Source organism: Leucopleurus acutus, assembly GCF_964270905.1.
Source record: "Leucopleurus acutus genome assembly, chromosome: 10".
Classification (NCBI taxonomy): domain Eukaryota; kingdom Metazoa; phylum Chordata; class Mammalia; order Artiodactyla; family Delphinidae; genus Leucopleurus; species Leucopleurus acutus.
Window position 1 is genome coordinate 85,379,762 of NC_139153.1, and position 25,485 is coordinate 85,405,246.

The 25,485-nt window shown below is 42.8% G+C and overlaps 1 protein-coding gene and 2 pseudogenes across 3 annotated transcripts in view; 2 read left to right on the forward strand and 1 right to left on the reverse strand.

The window, feature by feature from the left end:
* The window catches only part of LOC309967380 (cytidine monophosphate-N-acetylneuraminic acid hydroxylase), a 95,335-nt gene that overhangs the window by 49,689 nt on the left and 20,161 nt on the right, over positions 1-25,485 (forward strand). The window contains exons 6-11 of the mRNA XM_082847994.1: positions 8,402-8,511; positions 10,798-10,988; positions 16,548-16,695; positions 17,025-17,106; positions 17,880-18,017; positions 20,399-20,534. Of these exons, the coding sequence (XP_082704120.1) occupies positions 8,402-8,511; positions 10,798-10,988; positions 16,548-16,695; positions 17,025-17,106; positions 17,880-18,017; positions 20,399-20,534 (805 nt within the window). The remainder of the gene's footprint in view (positions 1-8,401; positions 8,512-10,797; positions 10,989-16,547; positions 16,696-17,024; positions 17,107-17,879; positions 18,018-20,398; positions 20,535-25,485) is intronic.
* On the forward strand, positions 5,832-7,262 carry LOC309966995 (myc-associated zinc finger protein-like; annotated as a pseudogene). Its single transcript has 2 exons — positions 5,832-7,156; positions 7,194-7,262. The product of its transcript is annotated as a myc-associated zinc finger protein-like (transcript).
* LOC309967387 (tissue alpha-L-fucosidase-like) lies at positions 11,543-16,534 on the reverse strand (annotated as a pseudogene). Its single transcript has one exon. The product of its transcript is annotated as a tissue alpha-L-fucosidase-like (transcript).

Below are 25,485 nucleotides of genomic sequence, written 5' to 3' on the forward strand. Positions count from 1 at the left end.
ATTCTGCAATATTGGCAACCAACAAGGGAATATTATCTAGCATATAGGAGGAAGTAATGCAAATTGACAAGAAAAAGATAGGAAACCCAATATAAAAATGCAGAAAGGATATGAACTAGCATTTTACAGAAGAATCCACAAAGGTCAATAAGCACATGAAGATATGCTCAAACACGTTAATTATCAGAAAACTGCAAAGTAAAGCAATGAGGTGTTACTCTATGTCTTTTTGACTCATAGAAAGAAACGAAGGTGCCGCGGAATGTTGTCAGAGATATAAGAGTATAGAAATAGTCATGCCTGTGGTGGGAATGTGGCTGGTACAGCCACGCTAGAGAGGAACCCGACAGTGACTAGTCAGGGGAGGTTTATGAATACGCCACGACCCATCACTCCCATTCCTATTTGTATACCAAAGAAACCTTGTGGCAGAGTCTATGGGTCCACCACTGGGAGAGTGAACCAGTAAAATGCAGTGAACCAGGGAATACTAAACTGCAGTTAGAGGAAGTGGACTAGATGTACACGTGGTAACATGAATGCATCTTAAAAACAGGGTATTGAGTGAAAAGGAGTAAGAAACAGACTGGAGACCCAATACCGTTTATACAAACTAAAGATGCACATATACAATATAATACATATTTTGCACGACCATTCAAATTGTAGCCTGTAGGGGAGGACGGGGAAATAAGAGTGGGAAACAGAGATAAAGGGAATAAGTAAGTAAGTAAGTAAGTAAGTAGCTTTGCCTGGGCCGAATATCATGTGTCATGAACTGAAAAATATGATTAGCACAGTCGTCTTTACTTGAGGTACTAAATGAATGAATGAGTCCATTATTCATTCATCCATTCTTTAATATATATTACATTACAGTCCATTTTTTAGAATGAACCAGTTTTTATTCCCTCTAACTAGTTAATAAGCCTGCCTTTTCTCTTCATGCCTTACCAGCTCAGGGCATTCTTAATTTTTCAGACTTTCCTTGTTTGAGTCAAAAAGAGCATTGTTGTTTTAAATTACACTTGTTTCTCAAATATGTTGCTAATATTTTCCAAACACGTTTGCCAATTTTCTTTGGTGGTAGAACTTTTTCATTTTACATTTGTATCTCTTCAGATTTTCCATCGGACTTGTTTCCATTGCTATTAAACTTAGAAGTCCTCCCTTTGATATACTATTTTTTCATACTTTTTAACCACTTGGTTGCTTTTCTTTGTGTCTTTAATCAACTGGAATACTTAGCTAACCTGTTGCACAGCACCGTTCTTAGCTAGCCCTTCCTTTTCCACGAATCTATGATCCGTCTCTTAGAATATTAAACTGTTATTTAATTAGGATCCTCTCCTTGACTGTCCTTATGCCAATAATCAATGATTTAATTATTACAGTTTTCTAAAATGTTTTTGCTCTAATTCTTCTTCATCATTCTTCCTTGTAAAAAGATTTTAATGAATTCCATTTGTTTGTTCTTCTGGATAAATATTCAGTTATAACCCAAATAACCTAGATTGCATCAGTTTGTGCAGTCAAGAGAAGGATGACACATTCACCTGCTTTATAGAGGCAGGGAGTTGGCAGAAGTTATGCTTTACTTCCATGCATAAATGCATTATCTTTGTGCGAGGGGCATAAAAACTTTTATGGTGTTTGCTTTGAAATAATAGTTAAGAGTTACAGACTCTTATTTTTTTCTGCTTTTCTTGAGAGAGAACAATTCTAAAGAAGGAAAATCCTTAAGAGTGGATATCAATGCAGTTTTCTGAGAGGCTTCCATAATACCTTGTATTTTTGAAATGGTATTTGCTAGTATATAATTTTGTTTGTCCAATACTGAACTTTCTTTTTAACTCTTCATTCTTTGAAGGTAAAATAATTGCCATAATAATTCTATTATTTTTTAAATCCCTTCTCTGTGCCAGGCATAGTGCTAGACCCTACAGGATTTGTTCTATAACTCTGCAAAGTATGTATCATAAGCCTATTTTACAGATCAGGAAACTGCATCCCAGGATGCTGATAATAGGAAGCCCAGTCATAATCCCAACCCAGATGTTTCCAAATCCAGCATTCTTTCTATTTCACAACAATGTTTTCTGGCAATCATATAGCCTGGAAATAATAAGATGTATCTTTATTTTGTTGGTTTTTTTTTTTTGTGGTACGCAGGCCTCTCACTGTTGTGGCCTCTCCCGTTGTGGAACACAGGCTCCGGACGCGCAGGCTCAGTGGCCATGGCTCACGGTCCTAGCCGCTCCGCGGCATGTGGGATCTTCCTGGACCGGGGCACGAACCCGTGTCCCCTGCATCGGCAGGCGAACTCTCAACCACTGCGCCACCAGGGAAGCCCAGATGTATCTTTATTATATCACTTGCATTTTCAAGGACACAGTTTAATAAGAATAGTGCTATTAAGCATCCTTTGTGTGTTCCTGATTTTATTAAGAAAGCCAATTGTGTTTTACTATTAAATAAGTTGATAACTATTACTAGGAAAAATATTAATTAATATGCTTCTATTAAATTCTTAAGCAATATTTAAAAGGTATAAAAATAACAGAGTGAACAGCCATGTGCCCAGTGCTCAGCTTAAGACATAAAACATTAACAGCAGAAGATCTTTAAATACCTTTCCTTGATCATGTTACATATCCCCTCATCCCCCAGAGGTAATCACTCTTCTGAATTTGGGGTTTCAGGATAGCGATTCTTATTTATTGTATTAGTTATATTCACAAAAGGAAAAAAGATGGCCCCCTCAAATTGGGATAATTTGTAGAGCGTGTTTTCATCAAAGGATATTTTATAAGGTGTGGATGTGGGAGAATCACAGGGAAGGTGGAGTAACCTGGAGTTGATAACAGCCAAATTATCTGTCTTTAGGCCCAAAGGGATGAGGGAGGAGCAGTTTCCAGAATCTGGAAGAAGAGAGAGTCATAAAGAATTGGCTTCTATGAGATAAGCAGTGACCTCTGTCCATGCCCAGAGCATAACCAGTTCAAGGTGACCTTACAGGGGAAGAGCCAGAGGTAAAAGTGGCCCAACCTCACTGAGTTCTCTTACCATCTCATCCTGGAGCTTCCCAATAGCCAAACTCACCTAAAAGGAGGAGAGTGTGGGAGCCCTTTGATGTGGTCCAGCGAAGTCAACCTCCTGAAGGAGACAGTAGGTGGACAAGGGTGCAGACAGGTAGAGAAGAAGGGGTTTGTAGGGACCAGCTGAAGCTATCTGGTGCGATCATGTTTCTAGCTTTTAAAGTGCTCTTTTAAAAATGAAAAAGTAATATACTTTATTTGGGGCTTTTGTTGAGATAATCTTATATCTAAATTTCCCAACTTGAGGTGCCCAGTCTGGGCAGGAGCAGTGCCTGGGTTGGGAGAGGGGGCTGTGCACCCCAAGAGAGTCTTGGGAGACATGGAATGATGACCATTAATTAATCAATTAACTCAACAGATATTTAACAAATGCCAATTGTGAGTCAGGCAACGTTCTTGGCACACTACTGACAGAGCATCAAACAAACCACAATGCTAGCTCTCACAGAGCCCATAGTCTTATAGGGGAGACAGACCATAAACAAACAATATACAATATGTCCAGTGGCAATAGGGCTAGGAAGAAAAAAATGAGGGTAGAGGGCTGGAGAGTGCTCTTTGAGATGGTGTGGTCAGAAAGCCCTGTCTGATAATATGACAGCTGAGTCCCAAATGAAGCCAGGTAGTGGGCAGTGCTGTAATACTGAGGAGAGCTTTCCAAGGAGATCGTCTAAATGTGTCATCAGTGTGTCAGGGGCAGAGAGGGAGAATATGTAGCCACGAGGGTGAAGCTAGGGCAGTGAGAGAGCAAAACAGACTTTAGGGGAGGTAATTCTTTAAGTTTTCAACTCTTCTTTATTACAGTCCCTCAAGTTGACCTTGAAAATTGAAATTTGACAGCATATATAAGTTTTCGTTTTCAACTATTAGGGAATATTAAAAAAATGCACCATTTTTCATTTTAGGGGTAATTTTTACCTCAGTTTCTTCCATTAGCAGTTGTCTTAAAGTGAGTATAATTATTCATTTGGAAAGTGTAGGCAAAATATTTTTTTTATATGCTTTGAAGAAAGTAGGAAAATGCTTGGCTTTGAGGGCAGGGCAATGATGCCATTTCCACAGGGACTGCTTTGGTCTAGGACCTCATTTGCTTCCATTGAGCAGTTAGTAAAATTGCTGGCACTTATTAGGATGACTGTCCTTGGAGGTGGCTGGGGTTATAGATAAAAACACTGAAGAATGGAGAAGTCAAGTAAGGTGTCCAAGGTCATCCAGCTATTAAGTGGGAGAGTGAGGGCTCCAAACAGGCCATCTTTCTCCTGAGTGCATGTCCATCAGTGGTTTGCTGATGGCCTCCCAAAACAATGGGGAGGGCTCTCAAATATGGTCCTGCCTCCCTCCAATTGATCCTCTCCATGTGTCTCACAGTGGTCTTCCTAAAATTAAGTTCTGATTTTAATACTCCCTTCCTATAGCATTTAGGTATTGCTTTCAGCCATTGTAATAGAAAACGCAAATAACAGTGGCCCAATCATATCTGAGGTTTTCTTATATCACAAGAAGTTGGAAAGCAGGCAGTCTTGGGCATTACGGCTGTTGGTTAATCAAGGAGCCAGGCTCCTTCTGTCTTCCCATTCTGTCATCCTTAGTATCTGACTTTTTCCCTCAGGGTCTCAGGATGGCTTCTGCTCCTCCAAGCATGGCAACCAAGTTTCACACAAGGGGCGGGGGGAAGATGAAGGGTGAACAGTCCAGATCCGTTGAGTTTGTTCCTCTTTGTCAGGAAAATAAACGTGTTCCTGGAAGTCCCACTAGTACACTTCTGCTCACATCTCACTGGGCAGAACTATATAAACTGTACGTAGAGCTATGGCCACTCATAATTGCAAGGGGGCCTGGGAAATCATGATCTTTAGATAGGTGTATCACCACTCCTTAAAAAAAAAATTAGATGCTAATAGTAAAGAAGGAGAAAATAGATTTTGTGCAAGCCACCAGCACATCTGCTACAATTGCTTAAAATTCTTCATTGACCCCTCATTGCCACAAGATAAAATCCAAACTCCTCCTTAGCAGGGAATCTAGGGTCCTTCATGACTTTCTCTGACCTACCTGTCTATCCTGGCCTGGCTCAAACACCATTTTCCTCGGTCATAAATGAGTAGTCACTTTGTGCATATCAAGCTCTCTCATGCCTCTATGCCTTTCCACATGCTGTTGTCTCATCCTGTTTGCTTCACATCATCATATTTCTTTAGTTGGGCCCAGAGGCCTCATCTTTCAAGTCTAGCTGGAGCATTACCTCCTATTTGAAATCTGCTTTGACTCTTAGAACCAAACTAGGTACTCCTTCCTAGATACTCCCATAGCACCTTGAACTCATCTCTAGCAATTATTCATTTGATGGTAATGAAGCTGTTGGTGTGTGGCTGTGTCCCTGATACACCTGAGATCTCATGAGTTCCTTAAGTGTAATATGAAGAAAGAAATGAATGGGGCGCCCTCCCCGAGGCGCCGCCGGGTGAGCTGCGCAGCTGGGGCGGAGGCTGTTCCCTCGCTCCCCCCACCCGCCCAGCCAGGCTCCAACCGCCGCAGCCCGCGCCCCCGGCCCCGCTGGGCCTCCCGCCCCCATCCAGGGGGCGTCGCCACCGCCATCGATGCTGCGCTCCACGCACTCCTTCCCTCCCTCCCTCCAGCCCGCCGGCTTGCGAGGGCGGCGGGGCGGCCCGCCGGCCATGCCTTCGGCGCAGCCCGCGCCCCCGGCCCCAGCTGAGCCCCGCCGTGGCGGAGGCCATGCTCCCCGTGTTCCCTTGTACGGTGCTGCGGCCTGGACTGGGCCTGGACTGCCGGGGGAGTGGGGGGTGGGCGGCCTCTTGAACTCCTTCCTGCCACCTGAGGGTCACTCCCAGAACCCCCCGCAGGTCGGGGCTGAGCTCCAGCCCGGCCTCTTTGCCTCCCTGGGCTGCGCCCAGAGTCCATTCCAGGCCGCGCCGGCGCCCCCACCCACGCTCCAGGCCCCGGCGGCCGAGCGCCTCCAGGTGGACTTACTCCGAGTTCTCGCCGCCGCCCAGGAGTCCGCCGCGGCCGCCGCCGTTGCTGCTGCGCCCCCGGCCCCGGCCGCCGCCTCCACTGTGGACCCAGCAGTTCTGAAGCAGCCCCCGGCGCCCCCTCCGCCGCCCCTGCGGGTGTCGGCGCCCGCCGCCGAGGCCGCGCCCCCTGCCTCTGCCGCCACCATCGCCGCAGCTGCGGCCACCGCCGTCGTTGCCCCAACCGCGACGGTCGCTGTGGCCCCAGTCGCATCTGCCTTGGAGAAGCAGCGTAGAGCAAGGGGCCCTACCTCTGCGCCCTGTGCGCCAAGGAGTTCAAGAACGGCTACAGCCTCCGGAGGCACGACGCCATCCACACGGGAGCCAAAGCCAGCCGGGTCCCCTCGGGTGCTATGAAGATGCCCACCATGGTGCCCCAGCTGAGCGGAGCTGGCGGCCGAGCGGCTGCAGTGGCCGCGGGTGCCGTGGGTGCGGTGGAAAGCGCATGCAGAAGAACCACGCCTGCAAGATGTGCGGCGAGGCCTTCCGCGACGTCTACCACCGGAACCGACAGAAGGACCGCAGGAGCTACCACGTGTGCTCACACGACGGCGCAGTGCACACGCCCTACAGCTGCTCCCACTGTGGCAAGAGCTTCCCCCCGGCGGGATCACCTCAACAGTCATGTCAGACAAGTGCACTCAACAGACCGGCCCTTAAGATGTGAGAACTGCGAGGCAGCTTTTGCTACGAAGATCAAGGATTGACTGCGGGTCCGCACAGTACGACACGAAGAGAAGGCGCCGGGTCATGTGTGTGGCAAGACGTTGAGCTCGGCTTATATTTCGGACCACATGAAGGTGCGTAGCCAGGGCCCTCACCACGTCCGTGAGCTCCGCAACAAAGGCTTCACCACCGCAGCATACGGGCTGACCTCATCCGGTGCAAGCTGTGCAGCGTGTACTGCGAGACGCTGCCCAGCTGGCCGGCCACATGCGAACATGGGGGGGGGGGGTGACGCCCCTGTCCCGGAGACGCCTCCCCGGCCACAGCCCACCAGCTGAGGGGGACCCCCGCACCCACCTGGTACAAGTGAGGCCTGTCCAATGGTGGCGGCAGCCCCTCCCAGAGCTGTGGCTCCTCGGGGGCCGATGGCGTGCGTGTGAGCTCTCAGCCACTTCCCTCGCAGCCCTGGTGAGCTCCAAGTTGGTGTGGGGGAGAGGGGAGAATGGAGGAAAGTCCCTCGGTACCATCTCCTCTTCCCCTGTCTCCCCACCAACTCCTCACTACTTGCCCTGCCAACCAAGGAGCCTCCAGAAGGAAAGGAGGAAGAAGTGTTTTCTTAGGGGAATTTGCTAGGTTTTAACGACTTGTTTCTCCTGCCCCTAATTTCTCCCTGTCAGACCTGACGCCATATGCACACCTGGCCCCTCAGTCGTGTTGAAGCCCCCTGGACAGTGGGCAGGGGTGGCAGAGGACAGGAGCGGCCGCTGCCCTCGCCCCCTCTCCTCTCTGTAACCCCCTGCCCTGCCCTTCCAGGGATTTGTGAGCCTTTCCCTCGGTGGTCCTCCTTGCTCTCCTCCTTCCAGTGTCCCCCTACTGTCTGCTGCCCCTCCCTGGGGAGTTGGTGCTTTTTGTTTTTTCCAGGAGGAGGGAGGAGAGGAAGGAAGGAAATTAAAGATTCTGCCCCAGAGAGGGAGACAGGTGAGATTTGAGGAGGGGCCGAAGCAGGGAAGACACAGTTTGTACCTTCATAAGGTGAGGTTGTTTGGGGTCAGGCCCTAAACATCATCCTGCTTGAGAATCTGTCAGGGGGAAACAAGTGAAGGGGAGCAGAAGAAGGAGCCACTAGGGTCAGAGGTAGGGCAAGAGATGAATCTTAGGGGGCCAGGGTCAATGGGGGGGTCCAGGGACCAGAGGTGCTCTCTGGGGGTGGGGGGAATGCAGCCACAGTGTCTTGCCCTTCCCTCTTCCACCCCAGCTCCAGCCCTGGCCTTTCCTTTTCATCCCTTCCCCCGCGACAGAAGCTGTGGCCCTGGCCATGTCATCGTCTTCCTGTATCCCCTGCATGTTCCCCACCCTTCACCCCCTCCTTTTGTGCAGACCCTATTACAATAAATTTTAAATTAAAAAAAAAAAAGAAATGAATGGGTGATGGTCTTCAGCCCTCATCTCAGTAGACGTTGCTTGACCCAAATGAGCATTGCCTTTTGTTTTTATTTTCCTTTGATTTTTGTACTCTGTGTACCTGAGCCATGCATTTCCATTTCAGTGATGCTTTTTAAAAGTCACTTCTGTTATTGTTGTTAATCCACATTTGTTCCCATTTGGTTCTAGTTGTGGAAAAGAATGAAGAAAATGGACTTTTGTTTCTAGAACTGAATCCTCCTAACCCCTGGGATTCAGAGCCCAGATCTCCTGAAGATTTGGCTTTTGGGGAAGTGCAGGTAAGGAAACATTAAATTGTAATAATCTTAAAAACAAAAATAGAACTAAGATTTCCTCTTATATATATATATATTTACATCCTGTATTACCTTGAATACCCTTGGAGGTGGCTGGTTAGGACATATAATATAGTTATTCTGAACTCTTGAGCACATTTTCTAGGAACCCCCAGAACTTGCCAGGGATTACAAGGAAATTACATCCAGAAAAAAACAAAACAAAAAATCTTTTAGCGGAGGTCCCAGAGGAGAGTCTTGCAAAACTACTGGCGGAAGTTCAGAAATTGCCCTTGATACCAAATCACTATCAGGTAAAACGGCCAGTTGTATATTTCTGCATGTTGCCCTGAGAACTTTACAAACCTTCCTGTGCATTCTCCTACCTTTAGAAGAGAGTTTGCTCCAGAGAAAACACTTTGATAGTTTGAGAGAGGTAAACAATCAAAAATTAAATTTTCTGGAGTATTTGAGAATCTTTTCATTTGAGAAAATGGGCTGTTACTTTTTTGAGGAAACAAATGGGAACCTATTAGAATAGGCATAATCACCTGAATTTGATTTCTTTTTATTTTTTTATAGATTTATTTATTTATTTTTGGCTGCGTTGGGTCTTCGTTGCTGCGCGTGGGTTTTTCTCTAGTTGCAGAGAGCGAGGGCTACTCTTCACTGTGGTGCGTGGGCTTCTCATTGCAGTGGCTGCTCTTGTTGCGGAGCACGGGCTCTGGGCGCGTGGGCTCAGTAGTTGTGGCTCGATGGCTCTAGAGCGCAGGCTCAGTAGTTGTGGTGCACGGGCTTAGTTGCTTTGCGGCATGTGGGATCTTCCCGGACCAAGGCTCCAACCCATGTCCCCTGCAGCAGCAGGAGGGTTCTTAACCACTGCGCCACCAGGGAAGCCCTGATTCCTTGATCTCTCCTTACCCTCTTTATTGGCTTTTCACACTGGAGTTTCTATTACCTTATCTCTGCTCCTGGTGTTTTCCTTTTTCCTGTGGATATGCCAGATCAGGGGAAGGAGGTGAGGGATTGATTTAGAATCCTCTAGTCTATGCCAGTCTCTAAGTCACTGTTTATAGCCATTCTCAGAGGATCCTGACATCCTGAGTGAGTCAGCAGGTAATTTAGAAGAGAAAGCCTTACAAGCCTGTTTAGCCAGGCTGCATGGCAATGCCAACCCGATCTTGGGTGGCCTCAGCCTGCAGCGTCTTGAAGCAGAATCTCAGTTCCCTGACCAGAGGTTGAAGCCAGGCCACGGCAGTGAGAGCACCGAGTGCTGACCACTAGACCATGAGGGCCAGTGACAAGGCCTTGGCTTGTCTGCTCTGTAGAAATAAATTTCAACAAGAGATGAAAAGTAGTGAAACAAGTAAAGTTTTTATTAGGAGGAAGAATGTACGTGTGAATAAACACACATGGGTGGGCTCAGAGAGAGATAGTTGTCCCTTCGTGGTAGTTTAAATCACTTATATCGGGCATTTCTTCTGGGTTTCCTCTGGTCAATCATCTTGCTTTGCCTGGCTCTGAGTCTGTATTTGGTTATAACTCAGGGTCCTCCCCTGTGTGTGTGTGCATCTCTTAGCCAAGATGGATTCTAGTCCAGAGGCCTATGGGAAGGTTGACATCCCCTACTGTGGGGTGGCGCCCCCTCCCTTTCTGGCCCCCCGAGGAGCCTTTCTGCACAGGTGTAGTCAGGAAGGTCTCCTTGACCTCGAGAATGAGGTATATGTGGTCTCTTTATCTCTTATCTGGGCAAGACTCAGCTCCTCTCTGCTCCAGCTATTATCTTTGTCTTGGAGTATCTGTCCACAGGCGACAAACTCCAGCTGCTCAGCCTGGGGCCCATCTATCTCCTGCCTTAAACCCACCAGGAATCATTCATTCGTGTACCTATTCCCAGCCACTCCAGCATTTAAATCCCCAAGTGTCTGCCATAACATCTCTAATTGCCCTTCCTTGTAAATTGTGCTTTGAAGGACTGGCCACAAACGCTATTCTGCAGTGCAGACTGTAAATAAATATTTAGGAGCTAATTTAAAGAGAGTAGGGCTGGGTAAATCAACTGGTTTGACACCTAAAACCCACCACGAACACTTCTATTCTACTAAACTAGTGACCTGTGCTGAGAGTTGTATTCTATATAAACACTCCTGCTGGGTCTCACTTGCATCCTGTTTCACTGAACAGACTTAGGAGCCAAGTTCTCCAATGTGACTTGCCAGCTAAGCAGCCGAGTTCATTTTTGCTGGCTGGTGATGATACAATAATCTGAATCTCACTGTCTTCCGACAGGTAACATACCTGACTCATGCCTGCATGGACCTCAAGCTGGGAGACAAGAGGATGGTGTTTGACCCTTGGTTAATCGGTCCTGCTTTTGCCCGAGGATGGTGGTTACTGCATGAGCCTCCATCTGACTGGCTGGAGAGGCTGTACCAAGCGGACCTAATTTACATCAGTCACATGCACTCAGACCATCTGAGGTAATAAAGTCTGAGCCCTCAACTCTGAAGAAAATGCCGCAGTAAAGGCATCGCTGGTTTTCAGGTTCTTTTGCAATCACTGCTCAGTTTGAGGTAGTTTCAGTTGGGCTGATGATAAGAGGACTAATTTAGATAAATGCTTACATTTGCATAGCATAATTTTTAAAGTGCTTTCACGTTTTATACCACTGGGAATGCGAAAGGAGCTATTGTGGGAAGGAGGACAGGGGTTAATAACCCTCCACCCTCTCACTTCCCACCCTCAGGGTACCTGGTGAAAGTCTAGGTTTAAGGATTATTTTTTTTTTTTTGCGGTACGCAGGCCTCTCACTGCTGTGGCCTCTTCCGTTGCGGAGCACAGGCTCTGGACGCGCGGGCTCAGCGGCCATGGCTCACGGGCCCAGCCACTCCGCGGCATGCGGGATCTTCCCAGACCGGGGCACAGTCCCCTGCATCAGCAGGCGGACTCTCAACCACTGTGCCACCAGGAAAGCCCCGCTTTTTTAGTTGAACATTTATGGTAGGAAGCAGCACACGTTTCCTATAAAGGGCCAGGGTGTAACTATTTTCGGCTTCACAAGCCATATGGTTGGTGTTGCAGTGACACAGTTCTGCTGTTGTGGCACCAAAGCAGCCATAAACGGTCCTGAATCAGCCTGATTGTCTTCTAATAAACCTTATTTATGGACAACGACATGTGAATACCATAAAATTTTAATGTGTCACCAAATAGGATTGCCCTTCTGATTTCCTTTTCAACCACTTAAAAGGGTAGAAGGTTTTCCTAGCTTACAGCAGCAGGTCGCTGTGGTTTGCCAACTCCTGATTCGTAGCATTTCAACAACACTGAGCTCCCAGCTTTTGAACCCTGAGTCCACTTCATCCTTCATTGAAACCAGAGCCATGTGATACTAAGGATAGGAACTGAAACTTCCTTAACCCCAGCAATCAAAAAGGAGGAAGAGGAACTTGGATTTACAAAACCACACACATTTGTGAATGAACTGTTACCAGAAGAGGCAGGGTCATATTCCCAATCCCCTGGTGTCATTTCAGGGTCCTGTTTGTTCATGCTTATTCAGAAGTTTGTGTCACGACTGCTGGGCTGCCAGTGTAAACATCTAGCAGTGCCCGCAGTGTTCTAAAATGAAGCAACTTCACCGTATTTTTTTCTGTGACTTTATATGACAAAATTCACATGAAGGACATACTTTGATCGAAATGTCCATGGTGAGGGAAAATATGTTGTTTGCTGGACCCTTGATTTTTCTATTGAAAGCATATGAGATCTCTAAGGCACGAGTATGTTCTCTCTTTTTTTTAAGGAAACGGTTTAAAAACAAGTAATTAACTGCTTTAGTAACAAATTACCTGCAACACACTTAAAAATTGAACATCACCCACTGGGATATTGTGGTGCCACAATTAAAAATCGACTTGTCCACTGCACAACACCTTTGTTCCATACAAGCTTCTGGAATCAAACACATACAACTGCAGAATTACGAGAGGCCTGGGTTCATGCATTGTATAATAACAGTATTGTGTGGTACTAATTTCATATAGCTTGTATAGAGAGAACAGTATCACATAAACGAGGTGATTGCTTTATAGTACCTGTTACAAGATGCCATTGCCTAAGGTCCTGATGAGGGACATTCCATGGGAAAGTCCTGAATTTTAGGGAAGATAAGAACTTTTCAAGTCATTTAGCCCAGTTATTTCTCAACCACTGTCCTGAAAACCAGTTTCATTTCAATTTCAGGGAATTGTGTGGGCAAAGTTGCCAGGCATTAAACACTGGTCCTCTCCTGTAGTATCACAGTGCATTGGTTGTGTAGTGTACTGTGAATAGTTTATTACTGAAAGTTACTGAAACTTATAGTTTTCACTCCTTTGAGTTTATTTCTCTGATATAGAATAGACCCTTACTTTTTGACTCTTACCTAGTCAACTAATAAACACCAAAGTCATTTGTCCCCAGTCCTCTTGTCTGACCTTGATTTACTGAATAAAATCTCCTTTATTTACAAAAACAAGGGGGAAAGGCCAATGTGCTTTAGAAAAGTCTTTTTTTTTTTTTTGGTAGAAAATAATTTGATGTACAGATTTATTTATCTGATTGTATTAAAGAAAGCAGGACAGAATCACATTCATTTTCTTCCTAGTATCACTGTAAATAGACTGAATTTCAGAGCTCTTAGTTTGCTTTGGAAACTTCTAAAAAGCTGCCTGTTAGCAGCCTAGGAAGCATTTTCCTTCCCCTCCAGGATCTCCTGCTCCTGGGGGTAGGTGGGGGGAATTGGTCACCTTTGATGCTAAATAAATAACATGTGGTGGATTTTGCCAAATCCTTTTCAGCTCCTCCTATAGGCAACAGGATGACTTGGCTTATTCTTGATCTGAAGTCATTTGAATAAACAAGCAGGTTATGAAACACAGAATGGAGTGAAGCTTCCATCGTAGATAATTCCCAAGGTTAGGATGAGCTTAACTGTTCAATCCCTTCTGCTGATCAGAGAGAGAGATGCTAGCAATGGATCTCAGATCTTTGATCCTGTGAGACATCAGCGTAACATAATCCATTCCTTTTATTAAAATGTGTTGGAAAAGAGATGTCTGAGTAGACAAGAGTAGTTTATTACAGTGATGGTACTATAAAGGGAAAATCAGAGTGCAGGCAGTGTCCCTTTCTTGTTGAACTCCAGTGGTCACTCCATTCCTGTCAGCTTTACAGTCCAAGCAAACTCATTCGGAAGAGCAGAGGGGGGTAACTGGGACAGGTACATGAGGAGACCTTTACCTGGATTTGTGGACCACTTCATATCGTTTTCGATTCCCAGCTTTGTTCACTCTGTAGTCGAAGTAGTTATGGGGGATTTAAGGCTTAAGATTCCATCTTCTGGCCAGTGCAGGAAAATGGCATAAACAGCTGATCCTTTTGAGGTATACCACACAGAGGTCGTGTTTTTTTCAGATTGTACCCTCCATGGTTCGGAGGCATAGATAGCCTCCCCGTTGATGCTCAGCCACTCCCCAACAGCAAGAAGCCTTTCTTGGAAGATGCGAGCAATCAGTCCATCTTTAGTTGGTCCAATGTTGAGAAGATAGTTGCCTCCCAAACTTACTGTCTGAATCAGTTCCGAAATGTTTTGAGATTCACTTGTGATGTCACCCATTGCCATGTTGTGACGATAGCCCCAGGACAGCTTGTCTGTTGAGGTGCACATCTCCCACTTGTGATCTGGCAAGGTCTCTGACTTGAATTTGTCTTGACAGTTGTAGTATCATCCATGGCAACAGTAAATGACCTCATAGGCCATTTACTATGACCACATCCTTAACTGGCCTATCATTGTAGAGCAAGCAAGAAAATTTGTAGAGTTCCAATAAGTATCAGGACATTCCCACTCTCCATCAGACCAAATCAAGTCAGGTTTGTACCTGTTTAAGGCTTGTGAGTAACAAGAGCCAGGATTCGAATACAAATCTGCTGGATGCCAGATCCTCTTCAGGGTCCGGCAGACCATGTTGCCCTTCTTCAAGGCCCTGCTGACAAGGTCATATAGCTCTGGCATTGTCTTCGCACGGACAAAATGCTGTGTTTTGAAGCCATTTTTCTTATCACATAGGTAGAGAGGATGGAACCATTCTAAGAGTGGGTGATAGAGTCCGTAGCGTATGTTCCTCTTTCGGATGGCTGTTCCCAACTCACCAGCCAAATCACGATGGGGCCCCAGATCCTTAGAGTTCCAGTTCCAAGACGCAGGACGTGGCCAGTTTTTGAAGCCTTCGTGATGCTTTGTTGTCAGGACTGCATACCTGCTGGTGTTGGAGGGTCTCCTGCAGAGGTGGGGCGTGGCTGTGGCTCACCGTGAGGACAAGGACACTGACAGCAGAAGTTCTGGGCTAGAAAACAGTCTTTAGTCAAAGAAATGTGATTTATTATGTTAATATATGAGTATCGTAATGGATGATATTATTAATAGATGCCAGTAAGAATTGTCAACAATTTAAAAATTGCAAAGCAATAAACATCCATTTTAGAATAACTTATCCTGACTCCTAAAGTCCTTTAAAGTAGAAGATTTAGGTGGTTCACCCAGAGACTGAAGACGTGTTCAAAGAATCCTTGATTTTTTGAATCCTTTGTTTTTAGAGAAGAAAACCTACTGATTTTTTTCGTCTGGATTCTACTTATTTAATATAGTTCTGGAACTTGAATATTAGTGAAGTTAATAAGTGCTGATATGCTGATTTTGTTTATACTTTTCTTACTATTAAATATCTTATTTCACCTGACATTATACTCTATGCACAAGTCTGATTCTTAAACCAGATAGTACATTCATTAAAGTTGGAATTGCCTTCTTTTTTTTTTTGAACCTTTTATTTTATATTGGAGTATAGTTGATTAACAATGTTGTGCTAGTTTCAGGTGTACAGCAAAGTGACTCAGTTATACATATACATGTATCTATTCTTTTTCAAATTCTTTTCCCATTTAGGTTGTTACATAATATTGAGCAGAGTTCCCTGTGCTGTACAGTAGGTCCTTGTTGGTTATCCATTTTAAATATAGCAGTGTGTACATGTCAATCTCAAATTGTCTTCTAATAGAAGAAGCACTAAGTTTAGGATCAGAAAACCTGAATTTGAATACCAATTTACTATCTGTTAGTCATGTATTTCTGAATATGTGTCCTCATTTATTAAAAGCAAACAAAAAATTAGAGGGTTTTTTGGTGAGAATCAAATAAAATAACGTGAAAGTGCCTAGCACCATGACTGATATATAATAGATATCTAAACAGCCATTTATTTGTTTATTATTCATGTTTTACCATACCCCACAGTGGTATATAATTCTTTTATGTAATGAATTCTCAGAAATGAGAATTGACAATCTATGTAGGTACTAAAAAAATGCTTGGATGGTTAATGGTGGGTGTACTGAGTTGGGATTACTACAAATGCTGAATGTCATTTTCCTCGACACTAGATTTTACTGTCTTGCCTACCTGCTAACCAACTCTCCTAAAGGACAAAGAACTCATTCTTTATACCACAGTGTGACTGTCAACCTTTGATGGTTGAAAAACTGTCTCCAGTGATGGGCAGTTCATAGGTTCTCCTTGTTTAATGGCCAAGACCTTTCTCTTATTGGGAGCTGCTAGTTGAGGGATGAGAAAAAATGAAGATCATGGAGACCTTCACCTACCAGAAACCTCTTCAGCAGGACTTTTCCACTCTGCAACTTCTGTTAGAACTACCCTTGCTCAAAGCAGCATCAGTGTGGAAGATGGAATTTGCACTCCTGGTTTGATATACACACTGTGGTATATGGTATGTTCTCACAATAAAGGGAAATCTCCTAGGAAACTCCCCTCATTGTTACAGTCAACCTTGAGAAAAAACTCTTCTTTTGGACTCTGCAGAGAGTCTGGTATTTCAGTACCTTCCTTCTTGGTCAACATGTTGGTGTAAGGAGCAGACTGTCTCTTATACTAGATGATTCTATTTTTTCATCTTTCAACCTTTGAATTCTTCTGATCCTAGTTACCCCACACTGAAGAAGGTTGCTGGAAGAAGACCAGATATTCCCATTTATGTCGGAAACACGGAAAGACCCGTCTTTTGGAATCTGAAGCGGAGTGGTGTCCAGTTGACTAACATCAATGTAGTGCCATTTGGAATATGGCAGCAGGTCAGACATCTGTGTTCTTTCCATACTTTTCAGTTATGCTTTCTGGGGTAAATTTTAGACGAGGTAATCGCTTTAAACACTAAGGAAACAATGGCCTACTTTTTCTGTACATAGTACTGTGTAAATACCTAGCACTGTGTAAATGTCTGTTTGAGCTAAAATAAAAGGTGGCTTTTCTCTCCATTTATCAATGGTACGATTCTACCGGATAATAAATCCAGTTCTGAATAAAAGGGATTTCTTTCCAGAAGAGATGACAGTTTCTTCAAATATTGAATTAAAAGCCAAACTGACATAAACTGTTGTTGGTTTTATTGTTCAAATTCCAGGTAGACAGAAATCTTCGATTCATGATCTTGATGGATGGCGTTCATCCTGAGATGGACACTTGCATTATCGTGGAATACAAAGGTATTTTCTTATTCTCATTAACAGTGAAAAATGAAAAATATTCTTGGTAAGAAGGATAATAAGAGCTATCCAAAATTTCATCCTATGTTCATCTTCTTCTTCCATCTTCATTTTCCATAGAATATAATATATTCTATCCCTGTCTTAGGAAAAGGGGCTCTCATTCAGATAATCTTACAGAGAACAAATTAGCAGTAATGTGCTCGCTGTAGTGACAGGCGCAAAGATTCTTTTTCATAGGCAACACATATTCTGTATTTCACCTATAGTAACTTATTCAAAACTGCCTTTACTGAATAAGTGTTTTACTTTCATCTTGAAATACTATGATGTAACGTAATCATACACTTCTGCCTATCATGTGAGAAGATGGCTTTACGCCAACAATCATTGAATAGAATTTCCAAGGGGTTGAGAGATTTGTGTTGATTCGGTTACTCTTTCCCCTGCATCCTTTGGGCTCAACATCTGAAGATAGCCGGCCGAGGAAAGTAGTCTATCTACGATCCGGAGTGGAATCAAGCTAACTCTCCTCACCCAGAACCCTCTAATCACACAGGATGAGTTTATTCACTTGAAAGTTCAAAATGTGCTATTGAAGAGTTTAGATTTTGAAATCTTACTCTCTCTTTTCCTTGGACATAAGCAACTCTTCTGTAATTGAATGAGTCAGATTATACAGACTTACATGGAAGAGTTTGTTGACCTGGGATTTCAAATTGTGGTTTTCAAGATTTCACCTTGAGTATTGATGCCACTTTATTTTTCCACAGGTCATAAAATACTCAATACAGTGGATTGCACCAGACCCAATGGGGGAAGGCTGCCTATGAAGGTTGATCTAATGATGAGTGATTTTGCCGGAGGGGCATCAGGCTTTCCGATGACTTTCAGTGGTGGAAAATTTACTGGTAATACTTTCTATCAAAGTGATGCCAAGGAGCATGCATGGCACTTTGCTAAATGCTGTGCGAATCAATACAAAAATTATTAAGACATGATCCTTCCCCACAAGACGCTTACAGTCTTCTTGGGAAACCAGACTTGCAAATCACAGATATACAAGCCAAAGTTTCCAGCTCAGAATATGCTGATGGAGCATGAAGGAAACACCTAGGAGATTAGGGAGCATGTCAGGAAAAGTCAAGAAAAAGAATCATTTGGACCAATTCGATTCCTGCTGTAGACTGTAGAGCAGAACAGGAAGAGTCTGACATTGGTAATCCAGGCTTAAATGCTCTTGGTATGTGGTTCAGAATAGGGCGTGGGCAACCCGAGGTGGGCACATCCCCTTGGACTTGTGGAATGCCCATACAGGGGAGGAATGAGGCAAAGGAAGCTCCTCTAAAGTATGGGGTTTCTGGGGGCCGGGGAAATAGTGGTCAAAGAGTACAAACTTCTAGTTATAAGATGAGTAAGTTCTGGGGATGTAACGTACAGCATGATGACTATAGTCAACAATACCGTGCTATATACTTAAAAGTTGCTAAAGGTAGGTCTTACATGTTCTCATCACACACACAAAATGGTAATATGTGAGGTGATGGAGGTTAACCAGCCTTATCGTGGTAATCATTTAGCCATACATGCATGTAATGAACCCATCCTGGTGTATACCTTAAACTTATGTAATATTATATATCAGTTGTATCTCAAAGCTTGAAAAAAATGTGGGGTCCAAGGCAGAAGCTCTTCTGCTCTGGGTCTAAGGGTGGTGCTAGGGTTGGGATGGGGGAGGGCGTGTAAATGGTATATTTTGTTCCTACTTTTGCTCAGTATGTAAGCATTGCTAGCATTGTAAGTTCTCAATATATGTCCACTTAATAAATTAATATTTTCTGTAAGCGATCTCTGTTTAGCAATGTGGCAGAAATGCCCTACTTGCAGTATGAGGAAAGCCTGTCCAGTTCCTTCCTTTCTTCTCTGAGTCTGTGGTCATTGCCTCCCAGAATGAGTCACCAGTGAGAGAGAGAGGGGAGGTGCTATCTTTACGGGGTTAACAGTGTGACTGGGGAGGTGACATATACCTACTAAAGGGTAGCTAGCATAACTCCGTTCTTATGTGAGTGTGTGTGCGCGCGCACGCACATACATTTAAAAAGGTCTAGAATATACCAAAATGTTAATAGTGGTTATGTCTACCTTATGGATAACTTATTTTTTTCTGTATCCTTGTCTGTGTTTATCAGATTTTCATAGCAGTAACAGTAAGAGCAGTTCCCTGACATGGTACCCCACATGCTCTGGGCCCTGCCTAATTTCAACTTCCTTTACTGCCTGTATCCCCATTGCTTGACAAGTGTCAGCCCATACTGGCCCGCTTTTTGTTCCTCAGACCCAATACACCAAGTCCATCTGTGCCCTGTACCTTTGTATGTGCTGTTTCGGCTGCCTGGAGTGCTATTGCTTTTGACCTCCACGTGGTCGGCAACTTCTGTGTCTCTGTCTGTGTTCTATGATTCCAATGTCATCTTCACTAACTGCCCTAATATGCCCCTCCACCCCACACCCCATCACCCCAGCCACTCTCCATCCCACGGCCCTGTTTTACTTTCTTCCTAGCTCATCACTCTTTGAAATGAACTTATTTCCTTATTCCTTATTTGCTTCTTTCATTAGAATGAATGCTCCTTAAGAGCAGGGACCTGCTTTATCTTGTTCACCACTGTATTCTCAGTTCCTAGAACTACGTCTGGCACGTAGTAGGTGCTCAATAAATATCAATCAAATGAATGAACGAGCAAACGAACAAATGAACAACCTGTGAGGTAGGCAACATGATTCTATTTTACAGAGGAGAAAACAGACTTAAAGAATTTAAGTGGTGGAGCTGCATTTTGATCCTAAGTCTTAACTGACTCCGACATCCACACCCTTGACCACTGTGCATCACCTGGGTGTAATGAACATGCTTTGCTTTTATAATCCATGAAGATAGCAAAGCCATTTCCATGTTAGTAGAGAGTTAAGCATTACAAGAATTACAGTGTCCTTAAAATGTGCATGCATGCAAGATACAACTACACATGCCACCCTGTTTATTCAGCTAGGGTCCAAATGAATTGCCATTAACAAGGAGAGGATCTAGTGTCTCTGGCTGGTTTGGAAACATTTTCCTAGTAACCAACTGAAATTTGCAAAATAAAGCCACTAATGACAAGGAGCTTCGCTCTCTGTCTGCATTCGTTAGCTGTCAACTTTTATCTCCTGAAAGCCTTCTAATCTACTAGAACTCTTGTTTTTCTGTGATTTCTGAACAGAGGAAATTCTAATCCAAACCCTGTTATTCCAGAGGAATGGAAAGCCCAATTCATTAAAACAGAAAGGAAGAAACTCCTGAACTACAAGGCTCGGCTGGTGAAGGACCTACAACCCCGAATTTATTGCCCTTTTGCTGGGTACTTCGTGGAATCTCACCCATCAGACAAGTATGGCTGGATATTTTGCATAACATATTTACACACGAGTTAATGTATGCTGGGATGAATGATTTAGCTATGAATACAACATGAAATGAGAGAAAGTAATTAGTAGGAGTCTGGAGCTTATTTAACAAGCTGCCTGGGAACAGAGAGCTATGCTTGACAGCTAGAGTTAATTCAGATAGATTTTGTCCAAAAGGATCCTGGAAAGAATGAAGGCAACTGATATGTATTCAGTATACACTAGGAATTGAACTGGGGCTTTTAATCATTTAGTCTTCCAATGACACTGTAAGGTAGGTGTTATTATACCTGTTTAAGTTAGGGAATCTGAAACTCAGAGGCTAAGGGACTTGCTTGAAGTCACCCCGCTGGAGGTGAGAAATGCATCCTGGCATGCCTAGCTCTAAAGCTATTTTCTCTATACCACACTACCTCTCAGAATAGAGACTGTATCATCATCAAGTTATTTTCTCATTTTTGAGTATCTAAAAGGACTTCTCTTGCAGCAACATAACTTCTAGATCTTATTTTTCAAGTGTAGTTTTGGAGGTCAATGAGTTTTCTTTGAGAATGTTTAAATGTTGAATTTTCACTTTAATGGTCAAATGAATGACAGTCTTAATACTGTCATTACACAAGATTTCATAAATGTGAATATTCACACTTATGGTTCTTTTTTGGTCACTTTGATACCAAGTCATCATTAAAGATTTAGCAGTTAACTTTTAATAATGTTTCTCAAACAGGAGAAACTTCAAATTTAAGAAACATTGTTTTTTTAGTTCAGCTTAACTACTGTTTTTAGATTGGATTGTCCTTCTTGGGACTCTGCTACTGTCAGGTGCCTGAGCTGGGGAAGTGCTTTTCCTTTTCTCTCAAAACATGGACCCTGGGCTTCCCTGGTGGCACAGTGGTTGAGAGTCCACCTGCTGATGCAGGGGACGCGGGTTCGTGCCCCGGTCCGGGAGGATCCCACATGCCGCGGAGTGGCTGGGCCCGTGAGCCATGGCCGCTGAGCCTGTGCTCCGCAACGGAAGAGGCCACAACAGTGAGAGGCCCACGTACCACAAAAAAAAAAAAAAAAAAAAAACATGGACCCTGTGATCCAAAATTTCCTATGAATTACTAAAGCCAAACTAAACATTTGCAAGATTGTTAGTGTCCTTTTGAGATTTTGAGTAGACCTGCTAGAGCCGAACAATGAGAACACTTATTATTTATATTGCAATCACGTTAACTACATAAATTAGTTTAGTATAAATAATATCATTTTGTTATTTAGTCCAAAAACAAGGCATGTCTTTTCATTTGTATAGGTTTTCTTTTGTGTCATTCAGCGGCATGTTAAAGTTTTCTTTATATAAGACTCACGCACTTCTGGTTATGTTTATTCCTAGTATTTTCACTTTTCCTTTTGGTTGCTATTGCAAATGCAGTCTTTTCTATAATTATATTTCCTAAGTAGTAGTTGTTCTAATTGTTTGGATAGTTTTCAGCTGATTCTCTTTAAATCATCTGCAAATAGTGGTAGTGATATCTCCTTTCATTACTTTATATGTCTGATTCATTGATGTTGTTTTATTGGATTATTTCAAGTAAAATATTCCTGACTTAGAATGTTTATGCTCACTTAACTATGAAGGATGGAAGATGGAGTAGGTACAGTGAAATTAATGGAGGTAGACAGCAAATGAAGGACTTAGTGAACCAGGGAAGTGTTGTCTGTGTCAAGTGACAATGATACAGAACCAGGGGAATGAGCTACTCCAATATTACTAGGAGTTGATGGCCCTGGAAAACTTCCCTTCAATTTCCCACAAACCCTTCAGTTTTCTAAAGAAAATACTAGTTATCAGTGAATAGGTGTGTCTCATACTCAATCTTGATCTAGAGCGAAATGACAATCATTTAATGCAACAAAAATAAACTTCTCAGTGCCTGCCAATGTAGATGTGGCACAAAGGTTTCACTTAAATGCACTAAGATTCAGTGTAGTTAAGAACCAGTACGGCATAGACACCAAGCAATCAGAACAGATAACAGGTAGTGCTGGATCAGGTCCTGGAGGCTCTGCTCTCTCAAACTTTAATCCTTTAGTTGACTGAATTGAGAGAGAGCTAGGAGGCCCCAGGGGAGGGTCAGGTGCCTGGGACAGCAAAGAGGGCACTCAGGGAAGCAGCTTTGAACCAACTGGCATAGAACTATTTCAGTATTTTAGCAACTGTTATGTCTTCTGGCTGAACATCAGTCTGTCCTTAGAGCAATGGAAAAAGGAGCAGAGAAGAGATTCTGCTGCCATTTCCAGCTCTCACATCATACTACGTGGAAATACCCAAGAACTAAGGGATTAGACTGTGGTGGTATTTTGCATACCACACTGCTTTGGACAGTGGTGAGCATCTGTGAAAAGATATAAAGAGAAAGCATGTCTAAGATAAATCCAGGAGAGTCTGTTTGAGAAGGTGAAAACAGTGGGTTGTTCTATCACTTTCATTTTCTTAGTTATGGGCCACTCAGGTAAAAAGTATAAAATCCAGAGCAATATTTGCCACATGACACTGTGGGGAGTATTAAAGTCAGGCCGGTGAGGAAGTATTATTGAACGTGAATTTTTACAAAAACTCAGAGAATTTCCTAAATTGGCTTCATGTTAAATGTTCCACGTCAAAGCATGTAGTCTGAATGCAGATAAGTTAAGCATCCTTTGAGATGATCTTACGGTCTAAGGTTTAACTAGAGAAGAGGAACCAGGCAAGATAATGGACATTTGAAGTGACTTAATCTATTACCTAAAATGTGAGAAGGAAATAATTTTTTGCATTGGACCCACAAAGGGTTCTCTGCCTGAGAGGTTAAAAATGGAATTGTACCCCAGACTCAGGTGTATTAGAGAGGTAGAGAGATGGTCTGTATCTGTGGAAAAACAGAAATACAAGCAGAGGAAAGAATGCCTTGTACATATGGAGAAATTCAAGTAACTGCATTTCTAGTCATAAACCATGGAGACTAGAAGGTAGTAAGATAGTATTTTTAAATTGCTTAAAGAAAAGAACGGTCAACATAGACTCTATATCCAGTGAAAATATCCTTCAGGAATGAGGGTAAAATAAAAACATTCCTAGATGAAGGAAAACTAAGGCAATTCCTTATAAGAAGACCTACTTTAAAAGAAATGCTAAAGAAAGTTATTTAGATAAAAGGGAAATGACACTAGAGGGAAACTTCTGGAGGGACCACACTACCCAATTGTAAGACTTGCTATAAAGCTCCAGTAATCAAGACAGCATGATACTGATGAAGGGATAAACACATAGATTAATGGAATAAAGTCCAAAAACAGAGCCACCCAAATATAGCCATTTGATTTTTGACACAGGTACAAAAACAATTCAGTGGAGAAAAGACAGTCTTTTCAATAAATGTTATTGAATGTTGAGCAATTAATTGGACATTCATATGCAAAAAATGAACCTCAATATAGTAGGCCCTGCACTATATACCAAAAAATAAGTCAAAATGGGTCATAGATCGAAATGTAAATGTAAAACTATGAAATTTTTAGAGGAAAATATAGGAGAAAATCTTCATGACCTTGGGTTAAGCAAAGACTTCTTAGATAGGACACCAAAAGCACAATCCATAAGTGAAAATTTTAATAAATGGGGCTTTATCAAAATTAAAATTTTTGCTCTGTGAAAGACACTGCTAAGAGAATAAAATGATAAACTACAGACCATGAGAAAAATTCGCAAACCATATATCTGATTAACAATTTGTATCTAGAATATATAATGAACTTTCAAAAATCAGTGTAAGGAAACAAAGAACTCAGTAATAAATGGGCAAAACATTTTGAACAGATACTCCACCAAAGAAGATATATTGATGCAAATGAGCATAAGAAATGACGTGCCCATATCACTAGTCATTAGAGAATGCAGATTAAAGCCACAATGAAATAAGAATTAAAGTTAATAAAATTTTGAAAGATTAACACTATCCAGTTATGGCAAAGATACAGAGCAATAGGACCTCTCAGACATTGCTGTTGAGAATTCAAAATGATACAGCTATCTGGAAAGCAGTACGGCTGTTGCTTTAAATATACATTTATCATACGACCCAGAAATTCCATTCATGGCTATTTACCCTAGAGAAACTAAACTTTTATTCACACAAAACTATACACAACTATTAATAGTTCTAGTCATAATTACCAAATCAACTCAAATGTCCTTCAGCAGGTGAATGGACAAACTGTGGTATATCCACACCATGGAATACAATAGAAAATAAATAACTACTGATATACACACAACCTGGTTGAATCTCAAAGGTATCGTGCTAAGTGAAAGAAGTCAGTCTCAAAAGATTATATATCGTGATTCCACTTACGTGACATTCTGAGAAAGGCAAAACTATTGGGATGGAGAAAAAGGTCAGTGGTTGCCAGAGGTTAGGCTGAAGGGAAGGGAGGGTTTGACTAAAAAGGGCCAACATGGGGGAGTTTTGAGAGAACAGAATATAGAGCAGAGAGAAGTGCTCTGTATCCTGATTTTAGTAGTAGCACAAATCTGTACATGTGTTAAAATTCATAGAGCTGTTCACCAAAAAAAATCCAAAAATTGGATCTAAGTAAATCTTAAAAACAACAACAAAAAAGCTAACAGTTATTCTTAACACCTCAGTCATGTTAATTAAAGCTATGTATTTATTTAGGTCATATTTGTGATACAACAAATATATATGCACATCTTATATAATACACAGCCCCTTGAAAAAAACCAAAATATACAATTAATCCATTTGGTAGTATTTGAAGCATAGTTTTATTATTTTAAATGTTAAAGTCTTTTAGATGTTTTAATTTTGCTTTTATAAGATTCTGTCAATTGTATAGAGCATCTATTTGATCACGAAGTGACTCAGCCCCTAACATCAATGGTGTTTTTAT